The 20,692-nt window shown below is 37.4% G+C and overlaps 1 protein-coding gene across 11 annotated transcripts in view; it reads right to left on the minus strand.

The window, feature by feature from the left end:
- Positions 1-20,692, minus strand: part of EML4 (EMAP like 4) — a 160,582-nt gene that overhangs the window by 41,069 nt on the left and 98,821 nt on the right. For all 11 annotated transcript variants that reach the window (XM_042982096.1, XM_042982093.1, XM_042982095.1 and 8 more), the window contains 7 exons: positions 12,354-12,477; positions 10,249-10,398; positions 9,220-9,289; positions 8,002-8,112; positions 7,179-7,274; positions 2,352-2,486; positions 2,105-2,240 (listed from right to left, as the gene is read on the minus strand). In XM_042982096.1, the coding sequence (XP_042838030.1) occupies positions 2,105-2,240; positions 2,352-2,486; positions 7,179-7,274; positions 8,002-8,112; positions 9,220-9,289; positions 10,249-10,398; positions 12,354-12,477 (822 nt within the window). The remainder of the gene's footprint in view (positions 1-2,104; positions 2,241-2,351; positions 2,487-7,178; positions 7,275-8,001; positions 8,113-9,219; positions 9,290-10,248; positions 10,399-12,353; positions 12,478-20,692) is intronic.

The raw sequence follows: 20,692 nt of genomic DNA on the forward strand, positions 1-20,692 counted from the left end.
AATCACTAATTGTTTAGAAAACAGTATCTCTAAGTTCACAGGGTTTTGGTTTTATTATTATTTGTTATAGTAAACCTACTATCCACAGAAAAGACAAAGGTTTTAGCTGGATCTCAATTCCAACAAGTAGAACTCTGAAGTAATGGAGTCTATGTGATACTTTACATGACATTACTATTGTTCTTTTTGTATCCATTAAAAACAGAAACTTCAGGGGTGCCTGGATGGCTCAGCTGGTTAAGTGTCCCACTCTTGGTTTTGACTCAGGTCATGACCTTGCGGCTTCATGGGACTGGGCATGTACTGACAATGTAGGGCCTGCTTAGGATTCTCTCTCCCCTTCTCTGCCTCTCCTCTGCTCACACTGTCCCTTTAAAAACGTCAAGTCTTTAACAAAGTCACCTTTACTGAGAGCAATGTCATCCTGCATGACCCCCCCCCCCCCCCCCATTTACCCACATAGAATATCTCAGCTTCTAAAGCTCCAGTCTCAGAATGAATGGAAGCTCTTGCTATTTTTCAAGGATAATTCTTCCTCCTATACCTAATCCAGGTATTCTCCTGTCTCTAAGAGTTTTAGTTTCCTCCTTGTCACTGGCAATTCCCATTTTACTTCAGGTTTTAGGCACCCTTCAGAAGACTACTGACTGACTCTAGTAACTCTCTACTTCCCATTCCATTTTCACCTTGGATTCTCAAAATTCTCCATTTTCAAACTGGCCATTCTATACTTAGCTGTTTTGGGGCCTTAATCTAAGTTCTGTTGATACTGTAAACCACTAATGGTTGTTTCTTAGTTTTGATTCTTGATTTCTTTATAGCACTGATACTCCTAGAAACTCCTCCCTTCTTTGGGGGCACTAAATAAACAGTTCTATCTTGTTAATTTTTTCTTTTTTTAATTTTTTTTTTTTTTACATTTATTTATTTTTGAGAGACAGAGAGAGACATAGCACAAGTCGGGGAGGGGCAGAGAGAGAAGGAGACACAGAATCCGAAGCAGGCCCCAAGCTCCAAGCCATCAGCACAGAGCCCGATGCCAGGGCTCAAACCCACAAACTGTGAGATAATGACCTGAGCCGAAGTCGGATGCTTAACTGACTGAGCCACCCACGTGCCCCAACTTTTTTCTTTTTACATCTTATTTCTCACCAGGGTCTTTTCTGGTATCTAACTGGGGGATAAAGACCATCAGCCTCACAACTTGTCTTTCATGGTCAACTCAACCAGTTTTAAGGATTCTTTTTTGGTTACAAAAAAATCTGTATCTTAATCCTTACTTAAATTTTTAATTACTTAGACTGTATTAATTAAACTGATAGTAGGAATTATAAAACACTACTCTTTTTTAAAATCAAATTTCCTTCGGGGTGCCTGGGTGGCTCAGTCAGTTGAGCATCCAACTTCGGCTCAGGTCATGATCTCACGGTTTGTGAGTTCAAGCCCCACGTTGGGCTCTGTGCTGACACCTTGGAGCCTGGAGCCTGCTTTGGATTCTGTGTCTCCCTCTCTCTCTGCCCCAGCCCCACTTGTACTCTTTCTCTGTCTCTCAAAAATAAGTAAATGTAAAAAAAAAAACAATTAAAAAAAATCAGATTTCCCTCAAGTTGGCTATTTCTCATCTCTGTTAACACTCGTACACGACAAATTTATTCACATTATCCTGGATGCCTCACATTCATATCCATCTTTCTGCCTCTGCTTGCACTGTTTCCCTAAACTGGGATCAATGTTCCATATCTTTTGAAGTTTTGTATCATTATGGCTTAACTTAAATACCATTTCTTCTGTGAAGCCTTCACAAAACACTAAAGATCAGGATGATTTCTCTCTCAATCTTTGTACTCTTTAAATTAGTATATATATCTTTATCATCTCTAATTACTTTGTATTAACCTCCTAGAAGGAAAGGTTCAATATTGTCAAACATAGGTTATATATGGTCATGAATAGCTGTGTAAACAATTTAACTTTAAAAAACAGATCATGAAAAACGTTAAAAACAAAATGCATGTTGATGACTCTCCTGGTCTGAGTAAGAGCCGGCCTACAACAGCAAGACGTACACATTAAAAGTGAGGACTTCAGTGTGAGAATACTGTACCTTTAGGCCCTTTCCCTGGTGTCGGTTCTACAGTAGTTTTGCTCCATATAAGTATGACTCCACCTGAGTCACCAGTAAGAACATCTCCGTTTCCCAAGAATGCTAAACACTGCACAAATTTTGGTTTTTCATATTTCTACAATGAAACAATGAGAATTTTCAGTTTTTCCTTTGGCATGATGACTATGTTTACTAAACAATAAAAATTAAAAGTTTTATAATGAAGTTTTAACATTCTGATCCTTACCCCAAAAATTCCCTGTTTTCTTGTTAGTGAATTACCACTCCAGGTCCAGAAAAAAATATGAGATTTACCACATGTTATGATGGTATTTGCGTCTGTTGGATGGAATTCCACAGCCAAAACAACTTCATTTGTTGTCTGTGGATAAGAAATAAAGCTTTAGATGAAGTGTATATCCTTATCTCCAGCAAGTACCAATTATAGCTACTGACAATTGAAGACTAGGAAACATTTTGAGATAATGCCTTTTCTATTAAGATCAATTTTCCTGAAAAATTTTAATAGATTTTCAGAATGATTTAAATTTGATGTCCTCACACTAGTGTATCATCTTTTATGCTATTTATATATAATAACTCTGCATTAGGAAGACATATGAATTAGTTTTAGATTTTAATTTCCTGCACATTCAGGGAAAAGTATAATAATAGTAGCAAATCAAGAGCCATGTACATTCTATCTTAAAGACAGATTGCTATTCTGATTAAAAAAAAAGTCTTATCTTTCTTTGTACTATTATTATTGACCATTCAAGAAAATATTACTGATTTAGAGATTCGTCATGAGGCTGAAGGCTTAAAAAGTAGACACAGAATAGTCACTACAGATTCCTATAGAAATGAAAAAACAAAAAAGAAAGAATTCTTATGCTCTTTCTAGAAAGGACAAGATTTAAAAGAACTGGAGTGAAAAAGGAAGAAAACAGGCATGAGAGTCACAAAGGAATTACAAATGTAGTGTTTTCACAAAATTACTGAATTCAGGATACTTAAAAAATTGTTTTTAATGTTTATTTTTGAGAGAGAGAATGAGTGAGCAAGTGTGGGGGGAGGGCAGAGAGAGAGAGAGCGCGCGCGCGCGCGCGCGCGCGAGGGAGAGAGAGAGAGAGAGAGAGAGAGGAAAACAGAAGATCTGAAGCAGGCTCTGTGCTGACAGCAGAGAGCCTGATGTGGGGCTCGAACCCACAAACCATGAGACCACGATCTGAGCTGAAGTTGGACGCTTAACTGACTAGGCCACCCAGGCGCCCAGAGGTTTTACATATATGTATTTTTTTTTCCTTTTTTTAATGTTTTTACTTAGTTTTTTGAGAGGGAGTGTGAGCAGGGGAGGAGCAGAGAGAGAGGGAGACACAGATTCTGAAGTAGACTCTAGGCTCTGAGCTGTCAGCACAGAGCCCGACACAGGGCTCAAACCCACAAACTGTGAGATTATGACCTGAGCTGAAGTCAGGCGCTCAACTGACTTAGCCACCCAGGCGCCCCTGCATTTTAATAATTAAGCAGCCCTTAGTTTTCACTTGGATAAAATAAAAACTACTTGACAGTTGAATCTCATGCCAAATGGATTAACTGACGGTTATAAAGCTAACTACAAATATTTCCAGTATACAAACCCATAATGCTAGTGGTAAGATATCAAGACATGATTTGAAATAATCTATGAAATTAAATCACTTTGGGTATGAGTGTAGCATAACAGAATATTTTACTTGGATTTTTATTGTTGTATTATATATATATATACACACACACACACACACACACACACACACACACACACACACATTAAAGTACACAAATCCTAAGTGCATAGCTTGATAAATTTTCACAAATCAAACACATCTCTGCATAGAAGAAAAAGAACATTATTACTAACATCGCACAAACACCTTAGATCCCTTTAGAAAAGGAGACACTATCCCCCACCTCTGTTCAAGCAGCTATGATCCTGATTTGTGGCAGCACAGATTACTCTGCTTTATTTAAATGGAATCACACAGAATATCCTCCTCTGTGTCTGGCCCTATTTTATCTACATTACATTCATGAGATTTACTTCATATTGGTGCATATATTGTAATTTTTTCCTCCTCATTACTGTATTGTATTCTTTTATATGTAAAGACCACGTTATTGATTTATCCATCCTCCTACTAACTGGCATTTGGGTAACTTCCTTTTTTTTTTGTTTTTTGCTACCATTATTTTTGATTACTTGTCTTTTGGTCAACACATGTATATACTTCTGTTGGATTTATACCAAGGAGTGGAACAGGATGGTAGAGGGTATGCACATGTGTATGTTCAAACTTAGAAGGTAATGCCAAGCAGTTTTCCAAAATGGCTGTGTCAATTTCTATGTCCAACATACAGGAGTGTATGCGAGTTCCGGTTACTTTACACCCTCATCAACTTTAGTTATTTTTGTCTACTCTCATCCCTTCATATTTCCACATACACTTAGCTTGTCAACATCCATGAAAATCATGCTGAGATTTTGACTATGTTGAAAGTACAGATCAGGGGCACCTGGGTGGCTCAGTCGGCTAAGGGTCTGACTTCAGCTCAGGTCATGATCTCACAGCTCATGAGTTTGAGCCCCGTGTCGGGCTCTGTGCTGACAGCTCAGAGCCTGGAGCCTGCTTCGGATTCTGTGTTTCCCTCTCTCTGCCCCACCCCTGCTTGAGCTGTTTCTCTCTGTCTCTCAAAAAATGAATAAATGTTAAAAAAATGTTAAAATGTTTAAAAAATTAAAAAAAGAGAAAGTACAGATCAGAAATAAATTTTTAAAAAGTACAGATCAATATGCAGAGAAGTAACAATTTGTATATCCACGATTATTGTATATTCTATCCACGATTATTGTATATTCCTCCATTTATTTAGGTCTTCCTTAGTTTCTGTCAATAAGGTTTTGAAGTTGCCTTATTGAATTTCAAACTTCTATAAATTAACTAGGTATGTACCAGTTCCCAAATTTTTGTGACTTAACAAAAATAGAGCTTACCTACAGTGGAAGAGAATAAGGTCAACACACAGGGGAAAGAGGAGAGACAAGAGAGTCAGTGATCCGGTCCCTGAATCAAGTCATTCCTGAGATAAAATTCCTCTCTGACCTTTATTAGAGGTTTTCTTTTTCTCCCTAAACATGAATAAATTCTCTTTAAGTTATCTTTAGTTGTTTTTCAGTCACTTGCACTGGAAAGAGCTCTAATACAGACATCTGGGACAGACCTTAGGGAACTTCAGTGTGAGAAGCAAGGGGAAAAGAGCTTCCAGCTTGCACAAGTAGCTGGAATGTGGTGTTAATCACGGAGAGGCGAAAACTGTTTGGGGCCTAAGGGGGATGACTGGTGCACATTGGACATGTTGATTTTGACTTGCAGGACAGGACACTCAAATAAATGAGAGAGATCTGGGCTAGAGTTAACTGATCCGGGACACAGTAGACAGTAACTAAGGCCATGAGAGAATACATGATACCAGTGGAGGACACAGGATATAACTCTGAAGAATACCAACATTTAAGGTCTTGGAAAGGAGAACACAGAGTGGCCAGTAGGAGGAAAACCACAAGACATCATCTGATAGCCTTTACTACAAAGGATCAAACGCACACATTTTACTTCGGTATAACATCCTTATGTTTCAATGTTAAATTACTCTAAATGATGGCTGAAAGACAATCTATATCTTCATTTATGTTTTTCAAGGTTTGAGGTTTCTGGACATGTTATATTCTTTTCAATTAAAAATCAAATCTACTCTATTTTTTTCAAAAGATTAACTCACACTATTTAAAAGAATCTCTTTTTGGCCAACAAGCTGAAAGCTTTAGCTTATACCAAACAAAACTGCTGAGAGAGAGAGTGCTCAACTAAAAAGGAATGTGATGTTATTTAAGAGTACAGCAAATATGTCATAGGCTTTTTTTAGTCATCCTGTCACTCTGAATCCCTCTGAAAGCCTGTCAGAAGGAGGCCATTTCGACCCATATTTGCAGCATTAACCTTATATTCTTCTCTTACAAGTTATAGCCAGATCCACACAAAGGGATCAACCCTATTCTATAGCAATTATAAATACTATAGCAGTTTATGCAGTAATCCCATACATGTATTAAAACCAAAAAACTTATCCTTACATATGCTTTTCGGTTATGTTAGTTATATTCCAAAGGATGAATTTTTCCTTTAGATTTTTAATGCTTTAAAGATTGAATAAATGACAAATTTTGTTAAAGAGAAACCAGATAGCGTAATCAGAGTTAATTTTGAGATTAGATACCCATCTACTTTGGCATTTCAGTAGCACAATATGCCTGAAGTATCACTGAAATTTGGTTGAAGTTGCTTGACTATTTTATCTTAAGAATACTTTGGGGTGCCTGGGTGGCTCAGTCAGTTAAGCATCGACTCCTGGTTTTGGCTCAGGTTCATGATCTCAAGGTTCGTGAGTTCAAGCCATGCGTTGGGCTCTGCACTGTCATGGCAGAGCCTGCTTTGGATTCTCTCTCTCCCTCTCTCTCTGCCCCTCCCCTGGTCTTTCTTTCTTTCTCTCAAAATAAAGAATACTGGGGTGCCTGGGTGGCTCAGTTGGTTGAGCATCCAACTATTGATTTTAGCTCAGGTCATGATTTCACCGTTTGTGGCATCGAGCCCCACGTCGGGCTCTGCACTGACAGCATGGAGCCTACTTGGGATTCTCTCTCATCCTCTCTCTCTGCTCCTCCCCTGCTTGAGCACTCCCTCTCTCTAAATAAATAAATAAATAAACATTAAAGAAAAAAAGAATACTTTAAGAACTGATCTCAGAATCTATAGATAACTATCACAGAAAGTATAAATAGGTGTTGTTAAAAAAAAAAAAGAATACTTTAAGAATGGTATTCCTAATACCATAAAATGACGACAAATCAATAAATCTAATGAATATGGCCAACTGGTATGCTCTTGCAACTTAAGGATATGCAGTATACATCCAAGGATCTGAAAAAAAATAATGTATTCTAAAAAAAAATACTCAATTAAAATTTATTTTGATTTACCTTTATTTCTGCTCCCTTTGATTTTTTCTGCCAATCCCAAACAGTAAGCATATGCTCATTGGAGTCATCAATAACACATAAATGAACACCTGAATCCTAAAGAAAAGTCAATTCAAGGCATTTAAAACTTTTCAGATAAGGGTGACTTTCTAAGAAGAAATACCGTATTATTAAAACTGGCAACATTAATATAATCCCAAACCCTTTAAACTTGAAAAGGATATAAACTTGAAATAAAATGATTATACTATTTACTGACTGTATTTTCTTCAGAAATATAATGAAGATTCTTTTTAAAAATACTTCCTGTTTTTAATCTTGTTTCCAAGGTTAACTTCCACTTACTATATAGTTACTTGTATTATTCAAATCGCAATTTAGCTTTCCATGATATACCTGACTTACATTAACACAGATAAACAAGATAAATAAAACGTAAATAACTTCTTTTCTAGGAGAACTGGCCAGCTTTCATGTCTGTAAATTTTCTAAATAAAGTAAGATTTCCATGATTCAAGCTGAAGCAAAAGCATAGCTTACTGCTTATTTCAACTGGACCATGCTATACATATATTCCTCTAACAATTTCCTGCTATTACACTAGAATCCTAGTTCAGAACAGAACAAAAGTATAATTAAGTATAACAAAACCTGTATCCCATTTAAACCAGAGTACTTTAGTACCTAGGTTAAAATGCTGGCCACTGCTAAGCAACAGCTAACAATTCAGAGTTATCACTTTCTATGAACACAGACACAGACACAAAATTGAGCTTGACTTCTTTCCTGCAGCTTGCTTACTTCCTTAAAAATTGTTACTTACTGCTTTTGAAAAATCCAGGCATCCTACTCCACGCTCAAAGGTCCCAAGTCCAATAATCTGCAGAGTGGATAAACTAACTGAATCCCACACTCTGACATGGGGTTGCAGAGGCTGCAAAAACAAGGGGAAAAATACAATAGCAAGACTAACTGGTATTCAGGTGGATGCAAGTAAATACTACTATCACACAGAACTGCATTCCATCTTTCAAAAGCAGTGGGTCTGGATAAACATCTAATATAAAATAGCTACTACATTTAGACATGACCCCAAAGAATCTTGAGCAGATATTTTCTTCTCATACCATGAAAACAAGAAAATAACAACAGTGATAACAGTAGCAGCAAATGATTTAGTATTTACTATGTCATACACTATTCTAAGTACATCACATGTATTGATTCATTTAATCCCATAAACTATGTACTGTTATAATTACCATTTAACAGATGAGGAAACTTAGATTTGAATAACTTGCCCAAAGTTATACAGCTATTAAAAGGTGGAGTTAGGAGTCTAACCATGGCAAATTTGCTCTGGATACTCTGCTTTTAACATTACCTTCATTTCTAGGAAAATAATACTTTTTTTCTAATAAGTGTCCAATACATTGCTAACCAAACAGTTCTTAAATAGAATTTGTAACTGGAAGGGGCCTTAGAAGTCATCCATTATAACCATTGTGACTCCTTTTCTTTAAATAAACTGAAGCCAGAGAATGTCATGGGTACAGTCATACACATGTTAATCAATCATCAATAATATTCATTGCTGATCCTTACAAATAAGGGATTTGTTATATAAGCCAATTTAATAATACTGAATAGGAACTGACATTTTTAAAGTGTTATCAGTTCTAGTCAAATATAAAGTCAAGAGGTCCATCAACATAGTGAAAATGCGGTACCTTTTGGCAAACACTGATAAGTTATGCTATGTTAAAAAAAAAAAATCAACAAGCTTACAAGTCCTCCCAATTTTACAAGTAAATAGTTTCCTTAGGGAGAACACTTATTTTTAGAGAAAAATATTTAAGTAGTATGATTCTGTTTTTTGGAATCTTCTTACATTCTACTATTTTTTCCCTGCTTATACTAGAAATCCCTTAGCTGCCAAATTTTAAAAGAATGAAATAAATGAGCTGCGGTTAAAATTCCTATCAACTCCATTCTAATGACAATGTCACTGATACAGCATGCAGAACCCTATGCCACTCACCCTTCCATCTTTATCCACTCCAGCAATCTGTCCAGTTGCGATCCTAATTTTGTCAGGATGTATAGCAAGGCTAAAAAGCAGTATTAACAACAGTTTTAAATATGGGAAACATTTCAAGTAGCCGAAAGTATGCCTTAGTATCAACATTTATCAATTTTCAAACATTTTTAATCATTAATAAATTCTCATTGTGACCTGTTTTCTTTAGCAAATCAAATACACATTAATCATCTAGAAGATGTTTTTTCCTAAGTTTTCGGCTGCACTTTTTCTTTGTTAAATTAAACAAATTAATGGAGCCCTAAATTTGAAGAAAACACATATTCACAATTACAGGGTAAGTTAAAATGTCTTCATCTGTTCCAGCTCCTTTCTAGTCCTGCACATAGGCACGCATACTCAGACGGTTTTATTACGGGGAAGGTGCAGTCGTGCACTGTGCAAACTCTGTGTCAACATCAGCATATTCCCCTTTTGTGACATCATCCGTATGCATCTTATGAACAGCTCTTCTACCATTTCTACTTTTCTACAAAGGAACACAATGAACATCTTCACATAGTACCTCCAACCTTTTAATTAGCTCTTAATGCTGAACCCTTAGGTCAGATTTGGGGCATTTTAAGATTTTAAGACTGAAAACTGTGTAGCATACATGCCCACATTCCTCATGATCAACATACGAGTGACTAGCAAAGTTTTTTTTTTTTTTAAAGATGTCTTCCTGTCCATATTTAGACTCCTTTCTATATCTTGCAACCAAAGGGTAAGCTTATTAAGAATGTAAATTTTTTGCTCTTGTTATGTACTGCTCATTCCTTTCCAGAAGAGTAGTATCAATTAAAATTGTCTTAAGAAAAGATTCCACTACCGCTTCCCCATATTAAAGTGCTTTTTAAAATATATCTACACAATACCCATAATATCCTTAAGATCTGAGCTCTCCAGAAGAAATCATTTCTGAAAAACCCAAATTATAAAGAAATGCAAAAATGACAAAGAAAAACACAAGTATTAAATGATACCAACCATTTCACACAGTCTGTGTGACCCAGGTAGTGTCGCTGAGTTCTCTCCTCATAATTAAACAGTACTACTACTGATGCTATGAAATACACTATTTCTCCGGTAGGAAGAAGGTAAACATTAGCACGGCAGTCCTTTCCTCGGTAACCATATCTTAAACAGGAGTCAAGGTTTTTAATAAATATTATTTTTAAGGTGTAAACTAAAGTTTTTCATGGATCCCTAAGGGAATCAGGAAAGTATAAAGAAAACCGGAATGCATCATCAGAACTAAGAAACTCAAGTCCTGCCACTAGCCAGGGTGCAACCCTGAGTTTTTAATGTGCACAAAACTTAGATCCCTCATTCCGCAAATACATACTGAGTTCCTAACACGTGGCAGGCACAGAGCAGATACACTTCTGAACAAAATGAATGGACACCTGTGTCCCTGGAGCTTAGCTCTGGCAATGATGACAAAAACAAACACTAAATATATCATTAGAAATTGTGGAAAGACAAGGGAAAAAATAGTGGTCGTTTCCTTAAGTGAGAATACCTGTTTTCACAATTAAACTAAACAAGGAACACCTAATTTAAATGGAGAGAAAGTGCAGAGAGGGATCAAAAGAAGGGTGGAGAAAATGACATTTATGCTTGACTGAAATAATGAGTAAGACAGGAGTACTTGGGTGGCTCAGTTGGTTAAGTGCCCAACTCTTGATTTCGGCTCAGATCATGATCTCACGGTTTGTGAGTTCAAGCCCTGCATCGAACTCTGTGCTGATAGCACTGAGCCTGCTTGGGATTCTGTCTCCCTCTCTCTCTGCCCTGCTTGCTATGTCTGTCTGTCTGTCTGTCTGTCTCTCAAAATAAGTAAAAATAAACTAAAAGAAAAATGAGTAAGACAGCCAGGCACAGCTTGGTAGTGTTTATTAAAAAGTTGTAGAGGGCTCACTTCGGCAGCACATATACTAAAGAGTTGTACAGATGGCGCCTGGGTGGCTCAGTCGGTTAAGCATCTGACTTCAGCTCAGGTCATGATCTCATGGTTCGTGGGTTCAAGTCCCGCGTCAGGCTCTGTGCAGACAGCTCAGAGCCTGGAACCTGCTTCAGATTCTGTGTCTCCCTCTCTCTCTGCCTCTCTCCCATTTGCACTCTGTCTCTCTCTCAAAAATAAACAAACATTAAAAAAAAAAAAGTTGTACAGAATTACAGGATTGGTGAGTTTTCCAAAGCTAATTTGTGTGGAAAGGAGGGAATGAATCAAAGGGCAGGGGAAGTGGGTACAGAATGGAGGCAAAAAGTTGAGTTCAAACTACTGACTCCATTCTGCTTCGTGGACTTTCTCAAAGGTTCTGAGAGAAAAATTTCTAAGTGAAATTAAGAGAGCTCTTTTATATAGTCATTTTTTACCAAGTCTGGCTGACAGGTTAATTCTGGTATTAGAATCACCTTATTAATTTGATGTCTTTATATAAAATAATTTACATTCTTTCACAGGTTACAAAATGCTTAACTGATGTTTTCTTATTTCTTACAAAAGCTCAGTGAAGTAGGAGTTATTAACTTGTAAGTGAAGTAAGGTTCACTGAGGGTGGTGGGGCTGATTCTCCTAATTCCATTCCAATGTCTTCTCTACCACATCACAAATACCTACCATGATGTTCATAGAACACTGTTTGCCCTATCCAAAATTATTATAATTTGGGTGGTTTTAAATTGCTACTGGGAAAATACACGTAATATGTGGAGGATGAGAGGTAACATTTTTTTACTTTCTCAAGTGGTTGCTATACTCATCACACTTTTCTTGTATAAAGAGAATTTTTTTAATAGTTTAATTATTCGAGAGAGCAGGTGTGCGTGCTTGTGAACACGAGCGGAGGAGCTGCAGGGAGAGAGTGAGAACCCAAGCAGATGCTGCGCTGTCAGCGCAGAGCCTGATGCAGGGTTAATCTCACGAATGATGAGATCAACACCTGAGCTGAAATCAAGAGTTGAACGCTCAATCAAGTAAGTCACTGGGGCCCCCGTCGTACAACAACAATTTTGACAGAGGTTAGGTAAACTAATTTTTCTTCAACTGAAGACAAAGTGAACACATTTGCTGTCACAGTAGAGGATACACCCACTCCAGTTTCAGCTTCTCAGGAGGCAGTTCTGTTCTGATGTCGTCATAGTTTTCAACATCAGAAGGAATGAACATTGTAATTGGCCGACCTCGCATAAACATTTTAACATATTCTCCTTCTGTTGAAACATAAGACAAAAAAATTAAGTCAGTTTTGTGAATAACCATAGAAAAGTGGATTTTTAAGGTGGCAGAGTAAGAGCAAGACAAAAATAGCTAGTACAGAGTTTTATTCTTATACATAATCATTTTTATATAAAGACTTGGTCTAAAACATTGTAGGGAAAAAATACCAGTCGTTTCCTTAAGTGAGAATACCTATTTTCACAATTAAACTAAACAAGGAGGTCAGGAAGGTTGAGGTAGAAAAATGCAAAAAAAAAAAAAAAAATTATGATGGAAGTTTTTCCGACAGTTGAAAAGAAGAAAAAGATTATCAGGGCAGATGACAACCGTATCTACCACACTACCTGATCAACCTACTGATGTTTAATGACATACAAAAAACACGGCCTGAGAATATACCATAATGAGAGGAGTCACACAGCCTCCTAAGTCAGGATACAGAGAGAAGACAAGAGCTCTGCTATTCACAGTGAGTACAGCTGGAAAGAAGACCAACTTCCCTCACTGCAGGACTGTGCCTACAATCAGGGCTGGGCCTAAACAATTAAATTCAATTACAATATGCTAACATATTTAAATTCAATTACAATATGCTAACATTTTTAAAAGACAGTGCTACGAAACAGTTTTCTAATTAGCAGTATAGGTTCTAAAACATCTTTACATAGACCAAATAGTTGTTTATAAGATCTGCAACAATCTAAAACTAAAAATGTTAGACAAGTCTAGAATCAAATCATATTTGTTGCGAATCTTTTATAAAAGGAAACAAAACTTCACTAAACAGATGAGTTTGTTCCTTAAAAACAATGAACACCCCTCCTTGGCCCAGCATTCCAATGACCTACATCTAGGTAAGTTTAATAAATGTTGACAATGATGGTGAAATGGCTACAAGAGAACCTGAATGGGAAGATGAAAGTAAGGGATTCAGTATAAAAGCCTAGGAAATGTCTAGCACCTACCAACTTGTTTGGCTTGCTATGAAAAAACAGCATTAGAAACAGACTGCACATGTGGTCATCAACCTGAGGCTGATACAACTCTAGGACCTCTAACAATGACCTAAGCTACTAAGTAGAAGAGTACATAATAATTCAATAGTTTATATGATGCAAACCATGGAAGAAGGAAAGATAAATTACTTGATGAACGTCTGCAAGTATTTCTTCAGAGTCAGATTAAACAACTGTGTTATGGGTGAGAAGTTCAAGTTATTTTTATTATTATTACTCACTTGTGCTTGGCCTCATGGATTGATCTAAGAACAGGCTAAGACCTCCCACGCCACAGTTTTCACACCACATGATGTAGGTCTTTATTACTTCTGAATCTAAGAGTGGGCTCTGCTTCCTGATGATTTTTAGCACAGCTGGACTCTGATGAGAACTAAATGATTACCAGCTGCAACTATTTCTCTTCTGCAATTGTATTTATCTGTGTCTCCTTGTCCTTTTTTGTATAGTTTATTTTCTTATAGGTATCAATTTGTTATATAATTTTCCCTCAAAGTTGTTTTTTTTTTTTTAAAGAATATAAATTCTTAGAGGTAGATATCCTGTCCCTTGGAATTTCCCCTAGGATCTTTGATCAGGGGTATATATCATAAATGCTTTCTGAATGAAAAAACAAAACAATTAGTAGATGCTTCTATCACCACCTAGAAGAGATCACATGTCCAGGGAAGGGAATGGGTTAGGGATAATAGTATCAAAGAAAATAAAAGCTCTCTTTTGCGAAGAGAGAAAGCTAAGAATACCATATTGATTCTTCTGTCAGTTATTATTTATCAATTATTCCTTTAGCAGCACAAACAACTAAGTAAAAGCAAAGGAACTATCTAGTGCTTGTCAACTTTTCTAATATAAAAATGGCAATACACGTCAGGATGAAAGTGCTTTCCCTTTCTGGAAACTGGCAGTACATATGTTGGAGGCCAGGTATGTCATCTAGGAACCACAAACAATTCCTGAGACCGAGGGACACGATACATTATAGTGGAAAGAACACGAGCTCTGGAAAAAGACTGATTGAGATCTGTGTTCCAGCTTTACCACTTCCTAGTTGCGTGACTTTGGCCTCATTTTCTTTCCTTTTTTTTTTTAAAGTTTTTTTTTTTCTTAACGTTTATTTATTATTGAGAGACAGAGAGAGACAGAGCATAAGCATGGGAGGGGCAGAGAGAGGAGGAGACACAGAATCTGAAGCAGGCTCCAGGCTCTGAGCTGTCAGCACAGAGCCCAAAGCGGGACTCGAACTTACGGACCGTGAGATCATGACCTGAGCAAAGTCAGACACTTAACCAACTGAACCACCCAGGTGCCCCTGGCCTCATTTTCTTATTATATAAAATGATACTATGATTTACCACCTGTGATTGTGATCAATTAAATAAGACTTCACACTGTAAAGGATAATATGAGGTCCTCAACAAATATTTATTCCCTTCCCTTTGAGAAGGATTTGAGACCATTCTGAATACTGTCTAGGAACTGCTTATATGATTTAACACACTGGAATATCTCTTCATAAGCTTTAAAATGACTGTCCACAGAATAGTATGTATAGGCAAATAAGCTAGAATTCTGATTCTATCATGTACCTTTTTTTAATGTTTATTTTGAGAGAGAGAGAGAGAGAGAGAGAGAGAGAATGAACGAATATGAGCAGGGGAGGGGCAGAGAAGAGAGGGTGAGAGAATCTCAAGCAGACTCCACACTCAGTGCAGAGTCCAATGTAGGGTTCGAACTCACGACCTCAAGATCATGACCTGAGCTGAAATCTAGAGTCAGATGCTTAAATGAGTCACTCAGATGCCCCTGCTACTGGAACATTTTAAATTACATACGTGTTATACATTATGTTTCTATTGGATAGTACTTTTCAGACAGTAGTAAGGTCCTCAGGTTGGTCCACAGAAGTCCAAGTACCTGACAATACAGCTTACTTATAATCCAAATAATAGAAGCTTGAGCTCTGGATCCCAAGAGTAGGAAATCAGAGAGTACAAAAGAAGAGGAGGATGTTTCTGCTCTACTATCTTTGGGAAGAGTGAATGCTAGGCAGAAATTTGAAACACTGGATGTTAACACTTCCTTTCTTTGTCCTTCTCACTGCTGGCACTTCCCCTTCTGTCTGCTTAAGTCTTGTTAATTTAATCTTCTACTTTAGCATCTCCCCTAGGCTAGCCTATCCTGCAGCTGTCCTATCTTGCAAAGTGCTCCAAATTGCAAAATGACCTTAATCCAAACTTTTTGGGATAGTTATCTAAGGTGTTCTGAAAAAGCAGTATTGCTGAAATGATTCATACAGATACATATAACTGGTTATTAAAGTTACTTATATATTTAAGTAAACCCTACCACCAACATGGGGCTTGAACTCAAGACCTCAAGATTAAAAGAGTTGCATGCTCTACCAAATGAGCTAGCCAGGTGCCCCAAAGTTACTCATTTATTTAAAACATACTTATTAAAATTTATTAACCTTTCATAGACTAATAGTAAAAGGCAAAAGTGAACAAGGAAGTTAGTAGTGGCATACTCTGCTCCTCGATCAGTTCCCCTAGTGCTTTTTTTCCTACAGCTTGCTCTCTTTTTGGACTTAGAGATTAAAAAAAAAAAAAGAAAAAAAGAACAACACAAAGGCTTTCAAAGGCAACAGCAGAGCTTCGGGCTTTGGACAATGACTGTACTTATTTGTATAATGAGTACTGCCTACAGAAAGCCTCTGAACATCTAGAATGCTTACAGTTTAACACATCTTTCTCCCCAAAGTTTCCATTTTAGAAATCCACTTTTATTTGTATTTTATTATTATTTTTTTTAATAGTTTACTTATTTAGAGAGAGAGAGAGACAGAGCATGAGCTGAGGAGGGGCATAGAGAGAGGGAGGAAGAGAATCCCAAGCAGGCTCTGAGCTGTCAGTGCAGAGCCCAACATGGGGCTCGAACTCATGAACAGTGAGATCATGACCTGAGCTGAAATCAAAAGTCAGATGCTCAACTGATTGAGCCACCCAGGCACCCCTCACTTTTATTTGTATTTTACAATCTTTAGAACCAAAAAGCCCCCCCTACTAACCCAAATCTGGAATTTGAAATTCATATTTAACTATAATGTAGGAGAGTGTGATGCTATCTAATTCTGGCAAACAGAAAATTGGAAAATCTTTACTTAGTTTGAGCTTTTTCTGTAGAACAGTTGTATTCCCCAAAACCATAAAGCTCCAGAACAGGTGGGTAAACAAGAGGCTAGAAATACTAACTATACTTTTATAGTAGAAAGTGACAAAGAGCATTTTGGGTAGGCTAAAATCTTTCCTTAAGAAGAATTTATTCTCTAGAGATATCAAGTCCTAGTTAATTATTCAGTTACACTATAGTAATAACTTAATATTTTAAAATTCCAATGAAACAGTGTGATCTTTAAAACTCTTTGGACTTTGAATAGGGAACTTGATTTGTACAATAAAGTCTAAACCTTTTCAAAGGTTTAGCTGTCAAAATAGATAAAATTAGATTCCTGAATAAAAAAGGGGGGTGTGGATTTAGAAGGATATAATGTAACCCTCCTATTTCGCAGATTTAAAAATTCTTAGTTGGGGTGCTTGCCAAGTATTATGTATTACTGTATTATGTGTTATGTTTTACTTGCTAGGACAAGAACTCAGATTTGAAAAATGTGACCAAGTAGTAAAATGTTACCTTAATTTTCTTTGTTCAGACTTACTGGCTAGTAAATTTTATGGAATTCTTTTTTTTTTTTTTTTTTTTAAATTTTTAACGTTTATTTATTTTTGAGACAGAGAGAGACAGAGCATGAATGGGGGAGGGTCAGAGAGAGAGGGAGACACAGAATCTGAAACAGGCCCCGGGCTCTGAGCTGTCAGCACAGAGCCTGACGCGGGGCTTGAACTCAGACTGTGAGATCATGACCCGAGCTGAAGTCGGACGCTCAACCGACTGAGCCACCCAGGCGCCCCTGGAATTTTTAATGACATGGAGGTAGCAAGGTGAAGTGAGGGTGCACAATGAAAATATAGAAGAAGTGAACCCAGCCTCCTAGGAGCTTACAACAGAGACATAACCAAGTCTTATTTAACTGTGAATCAACTCATATACTAATTACAGTAATAAGCCCACTTGTAGTTTCTTGAATCTAAACCTCCTTTAATCAGATTTCTCTTTGATATTTTGTTTGCAACTGTGACTGTCATTAAAATCACTTCAAGATAATCAGATATGGGTGTTTGCTTAAGCATTTTGGATCATTTTTTACTATCTGAAAAAGGCGTTCTTTGGCAAAAGTTGGGAAAGAAGTCTAGTTCAACAATATAGGACACATAAAACTTCTAAAAGACTCGTTGCTGTATTGCTGAAAACTTTTTTTTTTAATGTTTATTTTTGAGAGTGCACCAGCGAGCACGTGTGGGGGAGGGGCAGAGGATCTGAGGCCGGTTCTGTGCTGAAAGCAGAGACTGATGTGGGGCTCGATCTCACAAACCGTGAGAGTTGGGCACTTAATGGACCTAAGCCACCAAGATACCCTGAAAGCTTTTCTGAACTAAGCAAAATAGGACTGTATTTTTAAAAACTCCCTCAAATCTCTCATTTATATCCTTAGGAAGTTATTTTAAGCATGAAATTAAGGTTTTTTTCATTTTATCTGAATATACCAAGTTAGAATTTTTTTAAAAATAAGAAATTCAGAAAAAATAAGATATTCAAAAGAGAAACTTCAGATATCAAAATATTTACCCCTCTAACTCCTTTTCAATTAACCATAGCAGGAAGCGAACCAGGAGGCCCCAAGGAAACAATAAAAACCTGTATATGAAATTCTACTTAAACAGAATTAAGGAGAGGTTTCAACTTTACCTTTAATGTTCTATTTCTTTAAAAAACAACCTGAGCTGGGGCACCTGGGGAGCTCAGTTGGTTAAGTAACAGACTCCTGATTTCAGCTCAAGTCATGATCTCCTGGCTGTCAGGCTCTGCACTGTCAGCAAGGAGCCTGCTTGGGATTCTCCAGGTGACCCTCCCTTGCTAGTGTGTGTGCTCTCTCTCTCTCAAAATAGACAAATATTGCAACAAACATAATACCTGAATCAAAGCAAAATAAAGATTTAAGAAATCTGAGTCCTTTGTATACGGATGCTTGCTATAGTACTTGTATGTATTTTTAGAAAGATTAAAATATTTCACCATCTTAAAAAAGTTTTAAAAGTTTTATTAAAGGAAATAGTCAACAGAATATTTCTGGTAAAACTGTTCTGTGGAGAACCAATTAGAAGTACAGTTCAGGAACATGGCATGTGATTTGCTGTGATTCTTCCTGCAATTTCAGTATGTGTCACTGATAAATTATATCTCTTGCTTGCTAAGCCTAATCACAAGTTTCAGAATTCTTTTCAAAGTGCTTCAGGAAAACAGTAACAAGTGAGAGAGTAAGAAACACATATAGAGCTTTAAGCAGTTCACCGACATGCTTGAAGAATGGAGACTTTTCTGGTTAACTGCATTTTCTAGTTTAGACTTTATTTATTTATTTACTTATTTATTTATTTTAATATTATTTATCTTTGAGAGAGAGACACGGGGCGGGGGGGGGGGGGGGGGAGGAACAGACAGAGAGCGAGACACAGAATCCAAAGCAGGCTCCAGGCTCTGAGCTGTCACCACAGAGCCTGACACTGTGCTTAAACCTAGGAACCATGCATGAGATTGACCTGAGCTGAAGTCGGACAACTTAACTGACTGACGCCACCCAGGCGTCCCTAGTTTAGACTCTTTAAAAAGCTTATGCCTGGGGGGTTGTGAAAATACAATATGGATGAAAAGTCTTTAACCAGAATAAAATAAATATGCACAAGACTATTATGTTCTGTTACGAAAAGTCTTATTCTCCATTTCCAAAAGTGGCAGGTTGGGATGTTTTTCTCAGCTGAAAATAAGGAAAGAGGATGTCAAGAACAAATATTCTTTTTTATAATTATTTTTTTTAATGTTTGTTTATTTTTGAGAGAGAAAGAGAGACAGAGCATGAGCGGGGAGGGGCAGAGAGAGAGGGAGATGCAGAATCTGAAGCAGGCTCCAGGCTCTGAGCTGTCAGCACAGAGCCCGACGCGGGGCTTGAACTCACAGAGTGTGAGATCATGACCTGAGCCGAAGTCAGATGCTTAACCGACTGAGCCACCCAGTTCTTAAAAGTTGGGATTGTTTAGGGGCGCCTGGGTGGCTCAGTTGGTTAAGTGTCCGACTTCGGCTCAGGTCATGATCTCGCGGTTTGTGTGTTCAAGCCCCGTGTCAGGCTCTGTGATGACAGCTCGGAGCCTGGAGCTTGATTCAGATTCTGTGTCTCCTCTCTCTGTCCCTTCCCCACTTGTGCTCGGTCTCTATCAAAAAATAAATAAACGTAAGAAAAAAAAAGTTGGGATTGTTTATATTAAAAATAATAACTGGACAGTCTTTAAACATTTTAATCTAGAAGACTGTTAACAACAACATCAAGAAATAAGATCTCTGCTTCACAGGACTCAAGGAATCTTTAACAAAGAAAAGGTTCTCCTGTCTGGTTTCCTTTTAAAATATCGAGAATACCCGGACAAATCTCAGACCTAGGGTTCCAAGTAATGTTTATGTCGCCTACTTAAAATAAGCCAGTATCTAAATTTCAGGAGTATATGGGGCGCCTGGGTGGCTCAGTCGGTTAAGCATCCGACTTCGGCTCAGGTCATGATCTCACAGTCCGTGAGTTCGAGCCCCGCGTCGGGCTCTGTGCTGACAGCTCAGAGCCTGGAGCCTGTTTCAGATTCTGTGTCTCCCTCTCTCTGACCCTCCCCCGTTCATGCTCTGTCTCTCTCTGTCTCAAAAATAAATAAACGTTAAAAAAATTAAAAAAAAATAAAATGTTTATTTAAAAAAAATAATAAATAAATAAATTTCAGGAGTATATTTTTTGGAAATGCAATGTTTGGTTTCCTGCCCTTTGTGCCTATTTACACTGGAACAGACTTGAAGCTAGCACTCTTCCCAAATTCTGGAATTGCAAAGTTTTGGATACCACCTTAACAAGGGTAAATTCTATCTGTGGCTCAACTAAGGGCTTTTGGCTTATTGGGTTTGTTTCAAACGGCACACCCTCTCAGCAGGTGACAATACACTCCCTCCCTCTCAGTAGGTCACATAACATAAGACAGTGTCAGCC

This window comes from Panthera tigris, chromosome A3, assembly GCF_018350195.1.
Source record: "Panthera tigris isolate Pti1 chromosome A3, P.tigris_Pti1_mat1.1, whole genome shotgun sequence".
In the NCBI taxonomy this organism is placed as follows: domain Eukaryota; kingdom Metazoa; phylum Chordata; class Mammalia; order Carnivora; family Felidae; genus Panthera; species Panthera tigris.